The 18,062-nt window shown below is 50.1% G+C and overlaps 1 protein-coding gene across 5 annotated transcripts in view; it reads left to right on the plus strand.

Moving 5' to 3' along the window:
- SLCO2B1 (solute carrier organic anion transporter family member 2B1) overlaps positions 1-18,062 on the plus strand; it is a 63,189-nt gene that overhangs the window by 22,707 nt on the left and 22,420 nt on the right. For 4 of the 5 annotated variants that reach the window (XM_037038401.1, XM_037038402.1, XM_037038399.1 and 1 more), the window contains exons 4-7: positions 416-578; positions 2,288-2,518; positions 2,762-2,860; positions 5,112-5,290. In XM_037038401.1, the coding sequence (XP_036894296.1) occupies positions 416-578; positions 2,288-2,518; positions 2,762-2,860; positions 5,112-5,290 (672 nt within the window). The remainder of the gene's footprint in view (positions 1-415; positions 579-2,287; positions 2,519-2,761; positions 2,861-5,111; positions 5,291-18,062) is intronic. The other variant, XM_037038403.1, reaches the window with a different exon arrangement.

Genomic DNA, 18,062 nt, shown 5'->3' on the forward strand with positions numbered 1-18,062 from the left:
GCTTCTGATGGAAGGGCCTGCTTCTTATCTGCAAGCCCTTGAAGCCCCTCCTGTGCCCGCATGCTAGGATTTTGATTCCAAGGCTCAAAATTCCAAGACTTAGTCATCTGGCTTTAAGTTCTATTTGTTTCTCTCATTCACGACATCCCAGAAACTCGAAACCCTTTTCCTTGATGGCCCCCCTTCATATTCTATTATGGGATCCAACCCAAGTTCCAGAATGAAATTGAGCTTCCAAATGTGTCCCCTCTGCTCTCACTTCTGCCCTTCCTAGGAGGACCCACAATCTGATTCTTATCTAGCCAGCCGGTCCACCGTGCATTTGGGAACACTGAGGTTGGCAATGAAGGCAGGGATGGCGCAGCCCCAGCTCTGGGTTCTGCTCCACTTTAACGGGTCTCCTTATCTATTGCAGGTGGGGAACACGGCCCTGATTGTGTTTGTGAGCTATTTTGGCAGCAGGGTACACCGGCCCCGACTGATCGGCTATGGGGCTATTCTGGTGGCCCTGGCAGGCCTGCTCATGGCCCTTCCACATTTCATCTCAGAGCCGTACCGCTACGACAGCACCAGCCCCGGTAAGAGCAGGAGGGGCCGGGTGGGAGGTGGGCCTGAGGAGCAGCATCTGGGCACCGGGCGGATCCCTGGGCCTTCCTCGTGCAGGATGGGCCTGGCTTCCCAGGACGGCTGCTAGTCCTCCCAGCCCACCCGCACCACCTCTCTCAGCCCTAACTCGAATGGATCAGGGTGGGGTAGAGTCCTGGGGTGAGGCTCCCTGAGCCAGTCTCGGTGAGGAACTGCTTGCATGCCACTGCTTTTTGTGAGGTGGAGGCGAATGGACACCACAGCCCATTTGGGGCCTGGCAGTAGTAGGTCCTCGGGAGATGTCTGTGGAGTAAACAGTATCACCCACCACTTACTATGCACTAGACACTGTTCTGAGCACTTTGCTTGTATTAATGCATTGAATCCTCACAAGAAGCCGTGGTGCTGATGAAACTAAGAATGAATGAGTGAATGAACAAATTTAAAAATGGAAGAATGCTAGACAGGAATAGTGAAGCCCCTGTTGAGCCCAGCGGGGTTTGTGTAGCAGGCCTGCGCGTCAGATGGATACCAGGAGTCAGATGGATTTACCGAGTGGCCCAGGCAGCCTGAGCGTTTGCTTCATCCCTGCCTTCTCCCACCCTCCCGTTTACCCAGCCACCCACCCGCCTCTCCCGCTCTTCATGCTCATGACCCCACGTGCAGGTGCTAGCCCTGTCCTATTTTTACAAGGGAGGAAACTGAGGCTCAGAGAGGCAGGGACATGCCCAAGGCACGCAGGTGGCAGAGCTATGACGCGCCCTGGTTGCCTGGCCCTAGTACCTGTGCTCTGAACGGCTGAATTATTCTGTCTCTGAATTCTGTATTTCTGTAGCACTTCCATTCTGGGGGACTCTCTTGAGAGGTGAGGAAACGGAGACTCAGAAGGCTAAAAAGTGTCACAGTGCCTGGCCCAAGCAGGCTGGGTTGAAGGTCTGGGCTTTTAACCTTGGTTCACCCAGCTTTCTCTCTGAGTCCTAGCTGCTTCCAGCTGGGCAGGCCACAGAGGGAAGGCCACTTCTAGATCCACACTTGAGATAATAATAACATGAGGGTCTCCTGAAGTTTGCTCACCAAATATTGGTGAGCTGCAAGGAATGAATGTGTTGTACTAAATTAAGAAATGCCCCTTTACTGAACTTTGCGTTGGGGTCCCAAACTGAGCCCACCCCAGCAGGATGGCCAAGAACACCAGTTCAGCCCCAGCCCCCCTCCCCTGCCGGGCCCTGCCTTCCACCCTGGCCTTGCCCCACACACTCTGCCAGCAGTGCTGAACTTCTTAAGCCCCCGAGGTTTGCAATGTGTGGCGACTGCTTCCTGGAATAGTCCTTCCCACCTTCTTTTTCTGGAAAAGCTTGTTTGTTCTTCTCAACCCAGTTCAAACTTAGTCACCTTTGATGACCTCACCCCACCCAAGGGTGCAAACCCGCTCTGCTCAGAAAGAGTGTGCAGGGTGGTTTAAGAGTGTGGACTCAGAGCCAGGCGGCCTGGGTTCCAGTCCTGACCCTACCCTTGCTCGTTGCTGCCTGAGCATCAGCCCCCTCATCTGGGAAATAAGAACAATGAGAGCACCCCTCCCTGAGTTTGTGGTAAGGGAAGGGGGGGGGTCAAATGATTTAAATACACAAGCACTTATCTTGAAACCAGAAAGTGCTATATGAAAGTCTTAGCTATTGTCCTAATGCTTTCTATCACCTCTCAGTGGACACACCGCAGGACTTCGAGGCCTCCCTGTGCCAGCCTGCAACCTCGGTCCCGGTCCCCTCCAATGGCAGCAGCTGTTCAGGCTACACGGAGGCCAAGCATCTGGCTTTGGTGGCAATCATGTTCACGGCGCAGACTCTGCTCGGGGTGGGCGGCGTGCCCATCCAGCCCTTCGGCATCTCCTATATCGACGACTTTGCCCACGACAACAACTCACCCCTTTACCTCGGTGAGGAAGGGGCCCGCTCCTCAGGCTCAGAGGGAGAGCCGGGCTCAGGCAGGAGGACCAGAGGCCTCAAATGAGGGGGAGGCAGGGTGACTGGGTTCTCTCCCATGTGGCCAGTAAAGGTCCAGAGAAACCCTAGAAAGTTTTCTGCGCAGGGGAGCCAGGCTGCTCTTGCACAGTGGGCAGGCACTGACCCACTGAGGGGAGCCAGGGCCAGAGCAGTTTAACCTAGGTTTTCTGTTGCAGGGATCCTGTTTGCTGTGACGATGATGGGGCCAGGCATGGCATATGGGCTGGGTGGCCTTATGCTGAGACTTTATGTGGACATTAACCGAATGCCAGAAGGTGAGCTCCAGGGGCATACAGATACTAGCTAACTGACCACTGTTCTTATAGGAGATACTGAGCCAGGGGGTCCAGGTTCAAATCACACAATCCCACTGACCTTGGACATGCCTCTCAACCTCTCTTTTCCCCCCATCTTTGAGGTAATCTTAGTCCTGTCTCCCAAAGGCTCAGCCAGAACCCAGTGTGATGATGGAAACAGGCTGTAATGCTCTATCAGAGGAGGGGTCGTGGTTGTTGTCATTGTTATTATGTCTTCACCTTATTCCATCCCGGAGTCACCCCGGGCCCCGGCCCCCCGGCCCCCAGCCCCATGCTCAGACACGCTGTGGGCAGACAGGGGCGCATGTTCTCAGCCTACAGAGAGCTCCCATCTTTAGGGGGAAAGGACTAGGTGAAACAGACAGGACATTGGCACGCCAGAGACAGCTTTCAGAGCAGGGCTCAGTTCCCATGGGCCTCTCTCTGGTGGGAATTTACTGGGTGGCCTTGAAAAACCCTTCCAGTTCTGACCACCTCAGTGTGGGAACCTGTGCCAAGGGCACCATTGGACAACAGTGGTCCTTGATCCAGGGAGAGGTAGGAGTGGGCCAAGGTGTAAGGTCAAAGCTTGCTATGAAGGCAGCCAAAAGGGAGGAGCCTGGGGCTCCTGGCACCCTGGCACCCTGCGGGCAGTGTGAGAGGATTCCTCTTAGAATGGGTCACTGTGGCTTCCCAGCTGCCTGCTTGTCACACTAGGCAGTGCTGAGCCCCCAACTATGCCTTCTGCTGCTCAGAAGTCCTATCCCTCACCTGGAGATTTTCCAGAGAGCCCTAGAAATCTCAGGTGATGCAGGTATGGATAGGAAGACATGCAGATTCTGCTTCTTATTCCAGTTTTGCTCACCAGAATCTCCAGCCAGGACAGGTCTGGGCAACTCTGAACAAGAGCCACTGAAACAGCCCCACACCACTTCTGCCTTCCCTTCTTCTTGAAAGCTGGGCCTAGGAGCTGAAGTAACTCCTCTGCCTCAGGAGCCAAGGCTTCCCTAGTCTCTAAGACACACCCAGCTCAGGGCAAAAGGGTGTGTTTTCCGACTCTGTTGGCATCATCCTACCCATGTGGCACCTGCACAGACAGATGGGATATTCCTGTGAACCTAGTCCTTCTGTCTCTCTGGGGGCTTTTGTGGGTGGGTGGGTTGTGTCCACAGCAGGCACAGACCGGTATGTGAGAAGCAGAGGAATTAGGGAGATGCAGGTGTGAGTTCTCCTCAGCCTGGCACAGAAACAGGGGGAATAATAAGTGGAGGAGGTACCGTGCTAAAGCCTACTCCAGCTCCAGTGTGTAGGTGCATTTGCTGGGTGCCAACTGTGCACGCTGGCCTCTGCTAAGGAGGAGTTCAGGGTCAGCTACCTGGGAGCCAGTCTGACTCGTGGGGCTGGAGTCGTCACACATTCCCATTGCTATACAGTGTTCACAGGTACTGTGGCGATCGAAGGGGGAAGTACCCAAGAAGCTGTGGGGTCTAGAGATTTGATGGGGAATGGGGAGCTCCAGACAGGAGATGCATCTGGAATAATCTAGTTCTAATTACACCTTACGGGAGATAAAAATCATCTGGGGGAACTGTTAAAGGTACGGATTCCTTGGTCACCTTCCCATCCTACCACATGGTCATTCTAAGCTGGTCTTGGGTAAGATTACCCAAGGTATTTGGGTAAAATAATACCTACCCAAATAATGACCAGGTATTTTTGATAAACACCTCCAGTGATTTTAATCATCCTGCAGGTCTGAGGACCGCAAGAGTGGTCCTAACCATCAGGTTAATAATAACAATCACAGCAGTGGGAGTAAAATGAAGAGGAGCCAACACCCGTGCAAGACACACTGTGTGCCAGCACTACTCTGTGCGTGTATTCGTTTCTGTGATTCTCACAGCAACCCTGTGATGGAGGCACTGCTGATATCTGTGTTCTACAGAGGAAGAAACTGAGGCACAAGGAGGTTAAATGACTTGAGCCGGCGGTCCATTTCCAAAATCTATGACCTTGATCACTACACACATTGCCTCAGTAGCTGAGAAAGCTGAGGCCCACACATGGTCAGGACTTGCTCAAGGTCATGCAGGACATCAATGGCAGAGCCAGGATTATAACCCAGATTTCCTGACACTCCATTCGGCCTACCTTACGTCTTAGAGGTCTGTCCTAGGGTGGTGGCCAAGAAATGATGACCCATCCTGAACCTAACTGTCTTCTCTTCCAGGTGGTATCAACCTGACCTCAAAGGACCCCCGATGGGTGGGTGCCTGGTGGCTGGGCTTTCTCATCTCTGCTGGCGTGGTGGCCCTGGCTGCCACCCCCTACTTCTTCTTCCCCAGGGAGATGCCCAAGGAGAAACATGAGCTTCTCTTTCGGCAAAGGGTCTTTGCAGTTGTCAGCAAGGTAAGCCCCCTTTATTTTTTATTATTTATTTATTTATTTTTTAAAATTGTTGTTCAAGTACAGTTTTCTGTCTTTTACTCCCATCCCAGCCCACCCCCAGCCCTCCCCACCTCCCTCCTGTTTCCACACCCCCTTGTTTTTGTCCATGTGTCCTTTATACTCATTACTGCAAACCCTTCCCCCTTTCCCTTGAAATTCCCTCCCCTCTCCCCACTGGTCGCTGTCAGCCTGTTCTCAATCTCAGTGTCTTTGGTTATATTTTGCTTGTTTGCTTGTTTTGTTCACTAGGTTCCTATTAAAGGCAGGATCATATGGTATTTGTCTTTCACTGCCGGGCTTATATTGCTTAGCATAATGCTCTCCAGGTCCATTCATGCTGTCACAAAGGGTAGGAGCTCCTTCTTTCTTTCTGCTGCATAGAATTCCATTGTGTAAATGTACCATAGTTTTTGATCCACTCATTTACTAATGGGCATTTAGGTTGCTTCCAGCACTTGACTATTGTAAGTTGTGCTGCTATGAACATTGGGGTGCATAGGTTCTTTTGGATTGGTGTTTCAGGGTTCTTAGGATATAAACCTAGCAGTGGAATTGCTGGGTCAAAAGGCAGATCCATTTTTAGTTTTCTGAGAAAATTCCATACTGTTTTCCATAGTGGTTGAACCAGTCTGCAATCCCACCAACAGTGCACTAAGGTTCCCTTTTCTCTGCAACCTCTCCAATACTTGTTGTTTGTTGTTTTGTTTATGATGGCCATTCTGACCAGTGTAAAGTGGTATCTCATTGTGGTTTTAATTTGCATGTCTCTGATAGCTAGCAATACTGAGCATCTTTTCATGTGTCTCTGGACCTTCTGTATGTCCTCCTTGGAGAAGTGTCTGTTCAAGTCCTTTGCCCATCAAAATGTCCATACTACCCAAAGCAATTTACAGGTTCAATGCGATACCTATTAAAGTACCAATGGCATATTTCACAGACATAGAACAAACACGTCAAAATTTTATATGGGACCATAAACGACCCCAAATAGTTGTTGCAATTTTGAGAAAGAAGAGCAAAGTAAAAGGGGTCACAATACCTGATACAAACTCTATTACAAGGCCACTGTAATCAAAACAGCCTGGTACTGGCATAACAACAGGCATGTAGACCAATGGAACAGAACAGAGAGCCCAGAAATAAACCCAAGTCTCCATGGTTAATTAATATTTGACAAAGGGGGCAGCAACATAAAATGGAGTAAAAATAGCCTCTTCAACAAATGGCGTTGGGAGACCTGGACAGCTGCATGCAAAAAAATGAAACTCAAGCACCAACTCACACCATACACAAAAATAAATTCAAGGTGTATAAAAGATTTAAACATAAGTCGTGACACCATTAAAGTTCTAGAGGAGCACATAGGCAGGAAAATCTCAGATATTTCATGCAGCAACATTTTTACTGATATGTCCCCTAGAGCCAGGGGCATAAAGGAAAGAATAAACAAATGGGATCTCATCAAAATAAAAAGCTTCTGCATGGCTAAAGAAAATAGTATTAAAATAAAAAGAGAGCCAACTGTATGGGAAAACATATTTGCCAATGACACCTCAGACAAGGGTTTAATCTCCAAAATATATAAAGAACTCACATGACTCTAAGAAGACAAGCAGCCCAAATAAAAATGGGTAAGCTCCCTTTATGTCCCGCCCTCGTCCAGGCTCCAGCCCCCACCAACTTGTCCTCCTTTGTAGCATTGACTCTCATCCCTCCTGGGCACTGTACTTCACAGTTTACAAAGGCCCCTGGGGGATGTGGAGCTCCCCTGAATCCACCTAACAGCCCTGCACAGTGAGTGTTTCCTGCCCTTCCCACAGCAGAGGAGATCAAGGGCAAGAGATGGAAGTGACCTGCCAAGGTCACAAGGCCAGCAAGGGCAGCAGTAGGACAAGAATCCCAGCCCAACTGTGCCTACGGCCCTAGTTCTAACCGCTACACTACCGGCTCTCTGCTTGTCACTTAAAGTTTCCTTTGTAAATTCCGAGCACTCTACAGCGATGTTGAGAACTGGGAGGAGGGTGTGTGGGTCTGGGAAGACTGCTCCCAAGAGGAGGGGTTGAGCTGGATTTTAAAGGATGCGTGGAAGCCTGGAAAGAGAAGGGGGGTATTCTTGGTGTGGGAACAGCCTGGGCAAAGGACTTGGCAATAGAAATGACAAACTTAGAGATGGCAAGGGGAGAAACATGTATTGGGTGCCTCCCTGCACCAGGCATCAGCCTGGACCCCGGAGCTGAGTACGTGGTCTCTACCCATAAAACAGGCACAGCCTAGCCAGGATAAAGACTCGCCGAGAAGTAAAAATAGGTCAGCAGTGGGGTGCTCAGGGGAATCTCGCCGAATCACTCTGCTTGGTTTGTAGGGTGGGTAGTCTTTCTCCAGAGGAGAATGCTGAGACCCAGCAGGTGCAGGGACGTGCCCAGTGTCACAGCTGGGCAGACAGAGCAGGACCGTGTGAGTCACTGGGCAGGAGAGATGATTCTGGGCTAAGAGCCTTCAAATTTCCCAGGGACCCAAAGAAACATAAGTCCGGAAAAACAATAAATTGGCTCCAAATACAAAATGAAATGACAAAATAGAAATTTTCTAAATGCTCAATGACACCAGTAACATCAATCTCATCCATTTTTGTTTTATTTATTTTATATATTTTATTGATTATGCCATTACAGTTGTCCCATTTCCCCCCTGCATTCCCCTCCACCCTGCACACCCCCTCCCACCCGCATTCCCCCTCTTTAGTTCATGTCCATGTGTCACAAGTTCTTTAGCTTCTACATTTCCCATATTATTCTTGCCTTCCCCCTGTCTATTTTCTACCTACCGTCTATGCTACTTATTCTCTGTACCTTCTCCCCCTTTTCCTCCTCCCAATTCCCTGTTGCTAACCCTCCATGTGATCTCCATTTCTATGGTTCTGCTCCTGATCTAGCTGTCCTCTTGGTTTGCTTTTGTTTTAGGTGTGGTTGTTAGTAACTGTGAGTTTGCTGTCCTTTCACTGTTCATCTTTTTTATCTTCTTTTTCTTAGATAAGTTCCTTTAACATTTCATATAATAAGGGCTTTGTGATGGTGAACTCCTTGAACTTGACCTTATCTGGGAAGCACTTTATCTGCCCTTCCATTCTAAATGAAAGCTTTGCTGGATAGAGCAATCTTGGATGTAGGTCTCTGGATTTCATGACTCGGAATAGTTCTTTCCAGCCCCTTCTTGCCTGTAAGGTCTCTTTTGAGAAATCAGCTGAGTCTGATGGGAACTCCTTTGTAGGTGACTGTCCTCTTATCTCTTGCTGCTTCTAGGATTCTCTCCTTCATTTTAGTCTTGGCTAATGTAATTATGATGTGCCTTGGTGTGTTCCTCCTTGGGTCCAACTTCTTTGGAACTCTCTGAGCTTCACAGACTTCCTGGAAGTCTATTTCCTTTGCCAGATTGGAGAAGTTCTCCTTTATTACTTGTTCAAATAAGTTTTCCACTTTTTGCTTTCCTTCTTTCCATTCTGGTCCCCCTATAATTCAGATGTTGTAATGTTTAAAGATGTCCTGGAGGTTCCTAAGCCTCTCCTCAATTTTTTGAATTCTTGTTTCTTCATTCTTTTCTGTTTGGTTGTTTATTTCTTCCTCTGGTCCACTTCATTGATTAGAGTCCCAGTTTTTTTTCCATCACTATTGGTTCCCTGTGCATTTTCCTTCATTTCACTTAGTGTAGCCTTCACACTTTTTCATCTAATTTGCGACTAAAATCAACCAGTTCTGTGAGCATCCCGATCACGAGTATTTTGAACTATGCATCTGATAGGTTGGCTATCTCTTGGTCACTTGGGTATTGGGTATCAGAAGTATTGGCTCTGGGGCTTTGAGCTGTTCTTCTTCTTGAGCCACAATGTTTTGGTCTGGTCACACCTATTACGTAGTGAGGGGCGGATCCTTAGGTGTTCACCAGGGCGGGTCAACCCAGTCCCTGAGTTGTGACTGGGGGCGGGGTCAGAGAGGGAGCAGTGGCATTTGTTCTGCTCTCTCTTGGATTTCGGTCCCCTCTACCACTTCCCACAAACAAACTGGACCCTTCTGGTGCTGGTTCCCAGGTGTGTGGGTTTGTGTACATTCTAGGACCCTGTGGGTCTCTCCAACAAACTCTCCTGTGAGGCTGAGAGCCTCTCCCAGCACCTCAACCCCCAAAAGTTTTCCCAATCAGTTATTTTAGGCTTTATTTCACATCACTGGGGCTCTGAGTTGCAGTCTGTCTCACTACCTGTTTTTTGCCTGGTTTATCTGCACGTGAATGTGTGTCCGCGGTCAGCCAGCCCCCTTGCGTGCCTTACGGGGTTTGCTCATTTTCTCCCAGCGCCCGGGTCTACTAACCACCGCCTTTTCCTGCTGGAAACACTCTCTGCCCACTGCCGACTCCGCCCCTCTTACTGGTCTGGATGAATGGTTCATTGTTGTCAGACTTCGGTACAGTTCAACTTTCTTCCTGTTTTGGTTGTGCTTTTGTGTCTAAATCTTTGTTGTCCTTAAACTTGGTTGTGCGAGGAGGTATAGTATTTCCACCTATGCCTCCATCTTGGCCAGAAGTCATCATCCATTTTTAAATAGTCATACACATTCTGTTATATTCTGAAGATTGGTGTTAGATTTTTTGCCTTCTCCAAGCATGGGAGTGTAAAGACATAGCACTCCTGGGCTTCTCCCTACTCACACACACAACACTTCGGTGGCCAGACTTTTTGTGACATCCTCTGGGTGTCCTGTGATGTAACTCTGCCCTGGCACTATCTACCTGGAGATAGCATCGGATCCTACAGGTGAAGGGCTCAGCCCCACACGACTGCCAATCACAAAAAGTAGGTCCCCGGTTACCCACAACTTCTGTGCTACTTGGCTACCGATAGGAGCTGCCCTCGATGCCCTCCTTGGATTCAGGGGCTTGCTAGGTCAGTTCACAGAACTCAGGGCACACTTAGCTACATTTACCAGTTTATTACATGATAAAGGATATGAGAAAGGGTACCGATGAACAGCCAGATGAAGAGATACATAGGCAAGGTCTGGGGGGACCCTGATGCAGGAGCTCCGCTCACTGACACGTGGCTGTGCTCCCTGACCTGACCTGGAAGCTGCCAAGCCCCATATTATGGGGAAGCTTCATCACGCAGGCATAATCTCCACTTCCAGCCACTGTCCCCTCTCTGCAGTGTGAAGGAATGGGGCTGAGAGTTTCCAGCTTCTGATCATAACTTGGTCTTTCTGGTGACCAGCTCTTACCCAGGAGCCCACCAAAATCTCCTATTTAAAACCAAACAGACTCCTGTCACTCTGGAAGTTCCAGAGACCTTAGGAGCTCTGTGTCAAGAACCAGGGTCAGAGACTAAATGTTAGAATGAAAAATTCTAGCATGCTTACTTACAAGAGTTTTAGGTGTTCTCTGTCAGGGACTGGGACAGGGGCTTGCATATGTATGACATACAATATATAATTATTTCACAGGAAAGTAATTTTTGAAAAATCACCAGCATAGATTGAATTAGTTGTTGCTAAGCAGTTCTAATTTCCAAAGGACACTTATAAAAATCATGTTGAACATTTTGCAGCAAGAATAATTCTATTTAATGTGGCTGCTGGTGCATTTGAACGTTTGCTATAATATACCACACAGTCTCCTTCTTAGAGCAGGGGAAGTAGGGCCCAGGGGCAAGGGCTAAAACAATCTCTGCCTAGAGAGGCTGGGCCTTGAGCCCAAGTCTGACTGACCCCAGACCAGGCTGCTCCAGGGGCCTCACTCTCCCATCCTCCTGCTGAAGCTCGGGGTGTGTTTGGGGGCACCAAAGGAAAATGAGGTTGGGACAGCCAGCAGGGGCCAGAATAGGACAAGCCTTGCCTATCAGCTTTAACCTCAGCAGGGGGTCCTGTGGCTCTATCACCACACGGGAGGCAGAGACTGGTCTGTAATGGACAGGGGAGGTGCAGAGAGTGGCTACAGGCAGGGAGACTGAGGTGGCAGCATGTCATCAGTACAGGGAGGAACCAGTGCACCTGCAGTGAGCTGGGGCATGGGAGTGAGTCCAGGAGCCACCAGGAGGGAGACTCCACACACCGGGGGGCTGCTGTCTAGGGGACATCCCAGAGACAGTGAAGGGCTAGGCTGATGCTGGATCAGAGCTGAGGGAGACAGGCGCTAGAGAGGAACCAGTTTGGGAGGGGAAGAAGAAAGCTTGGAACCACAGAGGGTCCTTCCCGGTTCTGCCTAGCTCAGGCCAAAATTTTGAAAGAGCTAGAATTCCTAGAACCTGGGGAAGTGTTCTTAGAAGCTGGGGGTGATCATAGATAACAGGGAAAAACCTGGATCGCTGTTTATGGATAATCTCCAAGTTGAGTCCTACATTTGAACAGAAACAGCTACGTGGGTCTTGGGATGAAATAGGGGGAACAGATTTGTCTGTGCTGAGCTCAGCCACATGTCAGTCACATGACCTAGAGCAAGCCAGTTCCCTATTCCGTTCTGTCCTGTGAGATGCTGAGGTTAGATTCCTGGAGCGTATTCTGAACACCTCGGATTCTGAGAATGCGTAGCACCTCGAATTGAAGCTGCTGTGATGCAGAGATTCGGATTTTATGACCTGTGTCCCTGCGATGCCTGGCTCCCGGGCTGTGAACCTGTCTGGCTGTCTGCATTCATTCTGCCAGCACACCAGGGGTGGGGAGTGGAGAGGGAAGGGGTGAGAGGTTCTTAAAAAAGAAGCAAAGGCTGAGAACATGATGATCTTCCAGCAGCTCTTGGGCAATAAATATTGATGTGGGAGGAATTGTTCCCCTGCCTCCTGAGGCCACCTTGACTGTGTCTGCTTACAGTTACTCGACCTGGCCCAGCCTACTCAGGCCACTGACGGGGAGTTGGATGGACCAGGAGGAAGGGCCCAGTTGGGTGGACTCCACTGTCAGAAGGTCCACGTCCCCAGACATGGGATGTCTTATCTTCTGCCGGGAGTAGGAACAGGCAGGGGGACAAAGTGAAGAATGGGCTACTGAAATCCCGTCGAGCATCCCCTCCCAGGTTCCGGGCTTCCCTAAATGCCCTCCTAGATGGAAGTGCAGTTTCTAATGTTATCTGGGAGATGGTGGTATGTAATACAAGGGTTGTGACCTCAGGTCACACAATACAAGGTCTGTGGCCTCAGTCTCCCTGTCTGTACAATGGGCAGAAGACCGGGCAAGCTCTGAATGGCTCCCTGTCTCTAGAGCACTTTGGTAGCAGGACACAGCGGTGTATCCCACAGCCTCTGCCCCAAAGAGCCTTCAGGTAGTGAAGGAAGGCCAGGGGCAGACAGCAGGGCTTGACGGAGTGACAGCTCATGTTCTCTGCCTGAGGGAGGGGGAGCATGAACAGTTCCCACGGAGAAGACTATGAGATGAGGGGTGGGGGCAGCCGTACAGAGCACAGGAGGAGACAGGAGCTGTCCCTGTATCTGTTACTGCAGAGCTCTGGTGGCCAGCCAGATACCGTTCTAGGAGTGAACCGCGACAGATCATACCTCTCTCCAGGCCTCCGTGTCCCTGACTACAAGCGGCCCATCTCTAAGGTCCTGTCAAGCCCCAGGATTCCCGGCAGGTGGTTCTGCAGAGCCTGTGGAGTAAAGATGGTCTCTCACAGGCTCCCTAGAAGGTTGTCTGACCCCACCTGTCCATGTGGTGGCAGGGCCCCATCCAGCCAGCCCCCCTCTTGTGCCCTCCACACCCTCAGGTCTTTCTGAGAACCTGCCCTCTGGGCTGGGTCAGGGGCTGGGTCAGTGGCTGGGGAGGGCTTCCTCTGTTGAGATCCCCAGCTCCTGCCCAGCCTCTAAGCACCACTGTTATTCTGGAGTATCTCCTAGAATCTGGGATTCTATAATTATATGGTTTTATTTTACTTTTATTTTTGAAACGGTATTTGTTTATTCATTTACTTATTTATTTATTTTAGAGAGGGGGAAGGGAGAAAGAGATGGTGAGAAACATCAATGTGAAAGAGAGAGACATCAACAGGTTGCTTCTCGAATGTGCCCCCACCAGAGACTGAGCCTGCAACCCAGGCCATGTGCCCTGATGGGAAATCGCTTTTTCAGATGACATGCCAAGCAAGTCAACCGGGCAGGTTTTAAAGTTCTGTGTTTCTAGTAGTTGGAGTTGCTCAAGTACTTGTGTTCTATTACTCTCAGATTTTATGACTCACATGATGTGTGATTCCCAAAATTCACGTTTCTAAATGACTAGAATTTTGGCCAAAGAGTTTGTGAAATCCACTGTCTCCCAGTCACTAACCTCAACGTGCTTCTTCAGGAGAGTGGTCCAGAACGGCAATAGGAGTAGGCAGTGGCAATGGCCCTTAACACCCGCTGTATATGATGGGTCTGTTGAGGTCTGCCTGGCCAGGAGGGCCTGTCCCCCGGGACTTTGCGCTCTAAGAGGTCCGAGGTGACTTGGGTCTTTCTTGTGCCCAGTATCACTCCCTCCAGACCCCTTTCCACTGGCCCGAGAGCCCTCTGGGCCTTCTCTAGGCCTTGTGACTCCACCTCACCCCATCTGGACTCTCTAAGGTAAAAGGTTTTGTGGGATCACTCAGTTCAGCCTCCCTCTGTCTTCCAGATGAAGAAGCCGAAGTCCAGAGTCGGTGGAGGCTGTGCCCAGAGCTTGGCCAGCAGCACCTTCCCTGCACCAGTAGGTACAAGGCCAGGTCTTGGCCCCAAAGGGCTAAGGAGAGGCTTCCTCTCCCTGGCCTGGGGGAGAGCTTCATGGGGGGCTATTGGGCCCTTTGGGTGACATGCTCCCCACAGAACCCCAAGTGGTTTTCAGACTTCTCCCCACAGCACCCAAGCTGTCCCCATGAAGAGACTGAGTAGCGGTGGCCCCCAGCAAAGCTATGGGCCTTCTATCTCCTAGGCATGTATGCGCACTTCAGTCAAGTTCTGCTTGTAGGTGTTTTTGTTCCAGTCTTTTGAGTGAGATTTTTATTAGGAAAAGCGTTCTGCTACTAAAAACCAGTCTTAAAAACACTTCTTAGTTCAATACCCCCATTTGACAGAGGAGGAGGCTGAGGCTAAGGAAGAGAGCTGATGGGCAGCTGATGTGGCCCACGGGCCCACGTGAGAGCCAGCGCGCCGGCCGAGGCCCTGCATTGGCCAAGGGAGGCCCACCTCGGTGGGAGTTAGACGCACCGTGTCTGTGCCACACTGGCCCGGTGTGAGCCCTGGCTCTGCTGCTTACTAATTCTGCTGTCTGTAAAATGGGCATGACCATGAAATCGACATCTTGAGTGTTTTGTGGGAATGAAATGAGGCCAACTGGTGAGGTCGGCGGTGTAATGCCTGATGAGCAGGTTCAGTAACCAGGAGGTCTTGTCCCAGCCCCTTTCTCTGACTGGGCCGACTCTTCAGAGGAAAAATAGTGGGAAATTTACCTTTTGTTTCTAATTTTCTTTTTATATGCTTTTCTATATTCTACCTTCTCTCTGTTCCATAAAAAGGTTTCAGGCTGCTCTCACCAAACATATGCACAGTCCTCGTAAACAAGTGGGAAATTGGGCTGGCACGCATGGCTCATTCTGTACCAATCACTGCTCGAAGCGCTTTACGGGTTCTCTCACTTAAACTTCATAACCCATCTGTTGAGTGGGTTTGGTTACTACCTCCGAGGTGCCCCCAAAGGGCTGGGTTACACACGGCATGAATACCCAGATCGCACGGCTAGTGGAGGTTGAAGCTGGGATTCAGACCCAGGCAGAGCATAGCCAGAGCTGTGCCCAACCATTCAGTCAAGACCGAGGAGCAGGAAAAAGAAATAACAGCAAAGTTTATCAGAATGCGAGACAGAAACACCAAAGTGTGGACCATAAAGATACATGAGCTTGGTGTAACTGAATCTCTTCTTGGTTTTGAGCTTTTTGGCAGCCAAAAGAACAGAGAGGCAGGGCCAGGTGCATGAATCTCATTATAAGAAAGCCAGAAGCATGTCGAGTTCCTTGCAGAAGTTCATATCTCCAGGCACTCTGCCTTGTGGCTGCTTTCCATGGCCACATGTAATGCATGGAAGCTGAGGGCTGGCAGAGGGTTCCATGTCGCTCGACAGGGTCAGCCCTGGCTCCTTGGGGCAGAGGAACACAGCCACAGGTCAGAGCCTTTTAGGAATCCACTTTTTCTGAGGATGGCTCCCAGATCCCTGGTGGCCTGACAAACAGTGGGGCATTCTGTACACCAGACCACACAGTGTCCCATGTCCTGCAGGCTTGCAACAGTCAGCACATTGGCCCAAGAGGGGAAATTCTAACCAGCTCCCTCAGCCCAGGCTGCTGACCTGGGAAAACCACAGCCAGATGGGTCGTCCTCGAAGCCCTGCTCTGAGCTAAAGCGCATTTCCTGTTTCTGGAGCCCACTCTTAGTCAGAAGTCCTCCAAACAGATCTGGGACTGGTGGGCGGAAATCGTGGAGAGCACAGGCATGGGAACGAGGGATGATCAGTGTTGCTGGCACCCGTGGAATAAAGCCCGAGTCCCCTAGCCCGGCCCTCCAAACTGCCCAGCTGTGCCCCAGAGATCCTTGGCCATAGCTGGGTGGGTTTACTGACTGTCTCCTGCACACCTTTGCTGTGCTATTGTTACCGGTGGTGTTGGCGGCGAAACTGGACCTTGGTTCTTGAGTTTGGCAAAGAATTCAGGGCCAAGAACTCAAATTATAAGCGAAGGTTTACTTAGAAAGTTATGGAGGTGGTAGAAGTGAGCCAGCTGGGCTGCAGAGGCTCAGGAAACAGGTTACAGAAGCAAAGGAAGGGCCTTTGGAGTTTCGGGAAGTGAAAGGCAAAGGTGACCTGCCTGCGGGGAAGAGGAGGGGGAAGGGAAAGGCACAGGTGTGTCCTGGAGGGAACGTGTTCGCTGGGTGCTTTTTCTTAGGGTTTTCAAGGCTGAGAGTTTAGGGGAGGTCTTAGGGGAGGATCTTAATAGAATAGAATAGTCCAAAAGTGAGGTGTCCCGGGTGGGGGCTATCCTCCTGACTTCATCCATCCTGGGCTGCAGTGGGCACACGTGGCACTGAGTGGATTTTTGTTATCTATCTCGCTGAGTAGGGTGACTTAAGCTATTTTACCCTCTAGTTGGGAGAAGTGTAAATCACTCACTCTTAAGTGTCCTTGGTTAGGGAAGGTAGGATTTGGCAACTTACTAGATGGCTGTAAACTGATTGGCCATTTAACTAACCATCCTGGTTTCCTTCTTCCACCTGTCCTGGCTCACTGGCCTGTCTCACTGCGCCCATGCTTCCCATAACCTCTGCCCTCTGTCTATCCAAACCTCAAATCTCACTTCTCCCTAGGTGCCTCCCTGAACCCCCAGCCCCTGAAAGTCTGTCCCTCCCCTCCCATCTCCAGTCCCAGGTTCCTTTTCACACTGCGAGATGGGCGGGGTGGGGCTGCTAGGGATCCTGGGTCCGAGAGCCTATTCTGCCAAGTTCTCCCTGGGTGATGCGCCCCTTTGGGGTCTCAGTTTCTGCTCCTGGGGTCTCAGTTTCAACAGGTGTAGTAATCAATAACCCCTGCCCCAGGTTGTTGAGGGAATTAATTGACCTGGTGTAAGTGAAAGTGCCCCGTAGAACCTGTAGGGCTGGCTGTACAGCTGCATCGGAGGACATCATGTTTGTTTGAACTGTTTACTTGAGCACCAGGAGCCTCAGGGTGGAACTCACAAGATCTTGCCTGTCGAAGGGAAAGCCCACCCCTGAGAGATAAGAAAGGCTGGGGAGTTATCAGTCTATCACAGCCCTTCCTACTCTTATTCCTGGGGCAGCACCTCACCCCCAGCACCCTTCTCCCCTCAGGTACCCAGGACTCTGCCATCAGGCTGGGGTGGCCCTCCCACACGGCTGCCTCAGGGCTTGTCTGGGACTGAGATGGGACCAGGAGACTCTGGTTCTCTCCAGGCAGCATGTCCAAAAGGAATATGTGGGCCACCTGTGCTAAATCTAAATGTTCTAGGAGCCACAGTCAAAGCTAAAAGATGTTGACTTGGGTAATATATTTTATTTAACCCACTACTCTAAAATATCCTCATTTTAGTACATCGTAAGTATAAAGACATTAATGCCAAATAAGAAACTTCCAAGTCTGTAGATAATTTTTACGTGTTTATTTGAGCCAAGCTGATGGCAATGCCGAGGAGCGAGGTCTCAAATGCTCTGGGGAAGGAGAGTTTCGTAGCTTCCGTTGTGCATTTGGAATTCTGGAGGGAAAGTAAGGAAGGTGAAACGCAGGGAGAAGCAAGGCAGGGATTCAATTACAGGATAGTTACCAAAATTATGTGCTTCTTTAAGGGTAGTTATGCTTCCCGGGGCTCTGGAAAAAAAAAAAAGCTTTTCAAAGGTGTGTTAACAAAGCAGTGGACAGGGCTTGCTTAAGGCAAAGGCAAACTTTTACTAAAGAAGTTATCGCCCCGGCTGGTGTGACTCCGTGGATGGAGCCCCAGCCTGTGAACCGAAGGGTCACCAGTTCGGTTCCCGGTCAGGGCACATTCCTGGATTGCAGGCCGGGTCCCTTGTTGGGGTCCTCCACTGATCAATGTTTCTCTCCCTTTCTTCCTCTCTCTCCAAAGATAAGTAAATAACATCTTTTGTAATAAAAACAGAAGATATTATGACCTCCCGAGTCAGCAATTTATGATAAGATTTGGTCGGACTTGTCAGATTTATTACAGAGGCCCCTTTCGTCCACATTAAAAATGAGAC

This window comes from Sturnira hondurensis, unplaced genomic scaffold, assembly GCF_014824575.4.
Source record: "Sturnira hondurensis isolate 20B ecotype Veracruz unplaced genomic scaffold, ASM1482457v3 Scaffold0024385, whole genome shotgun sequence".
Classification (NCBI taxonomy): Eukaryota; Metazoa; Chordata; class Mammalia; order Chiroptera; family Phyllostomidae; genus Sturnira; species Sturnira hondurensis.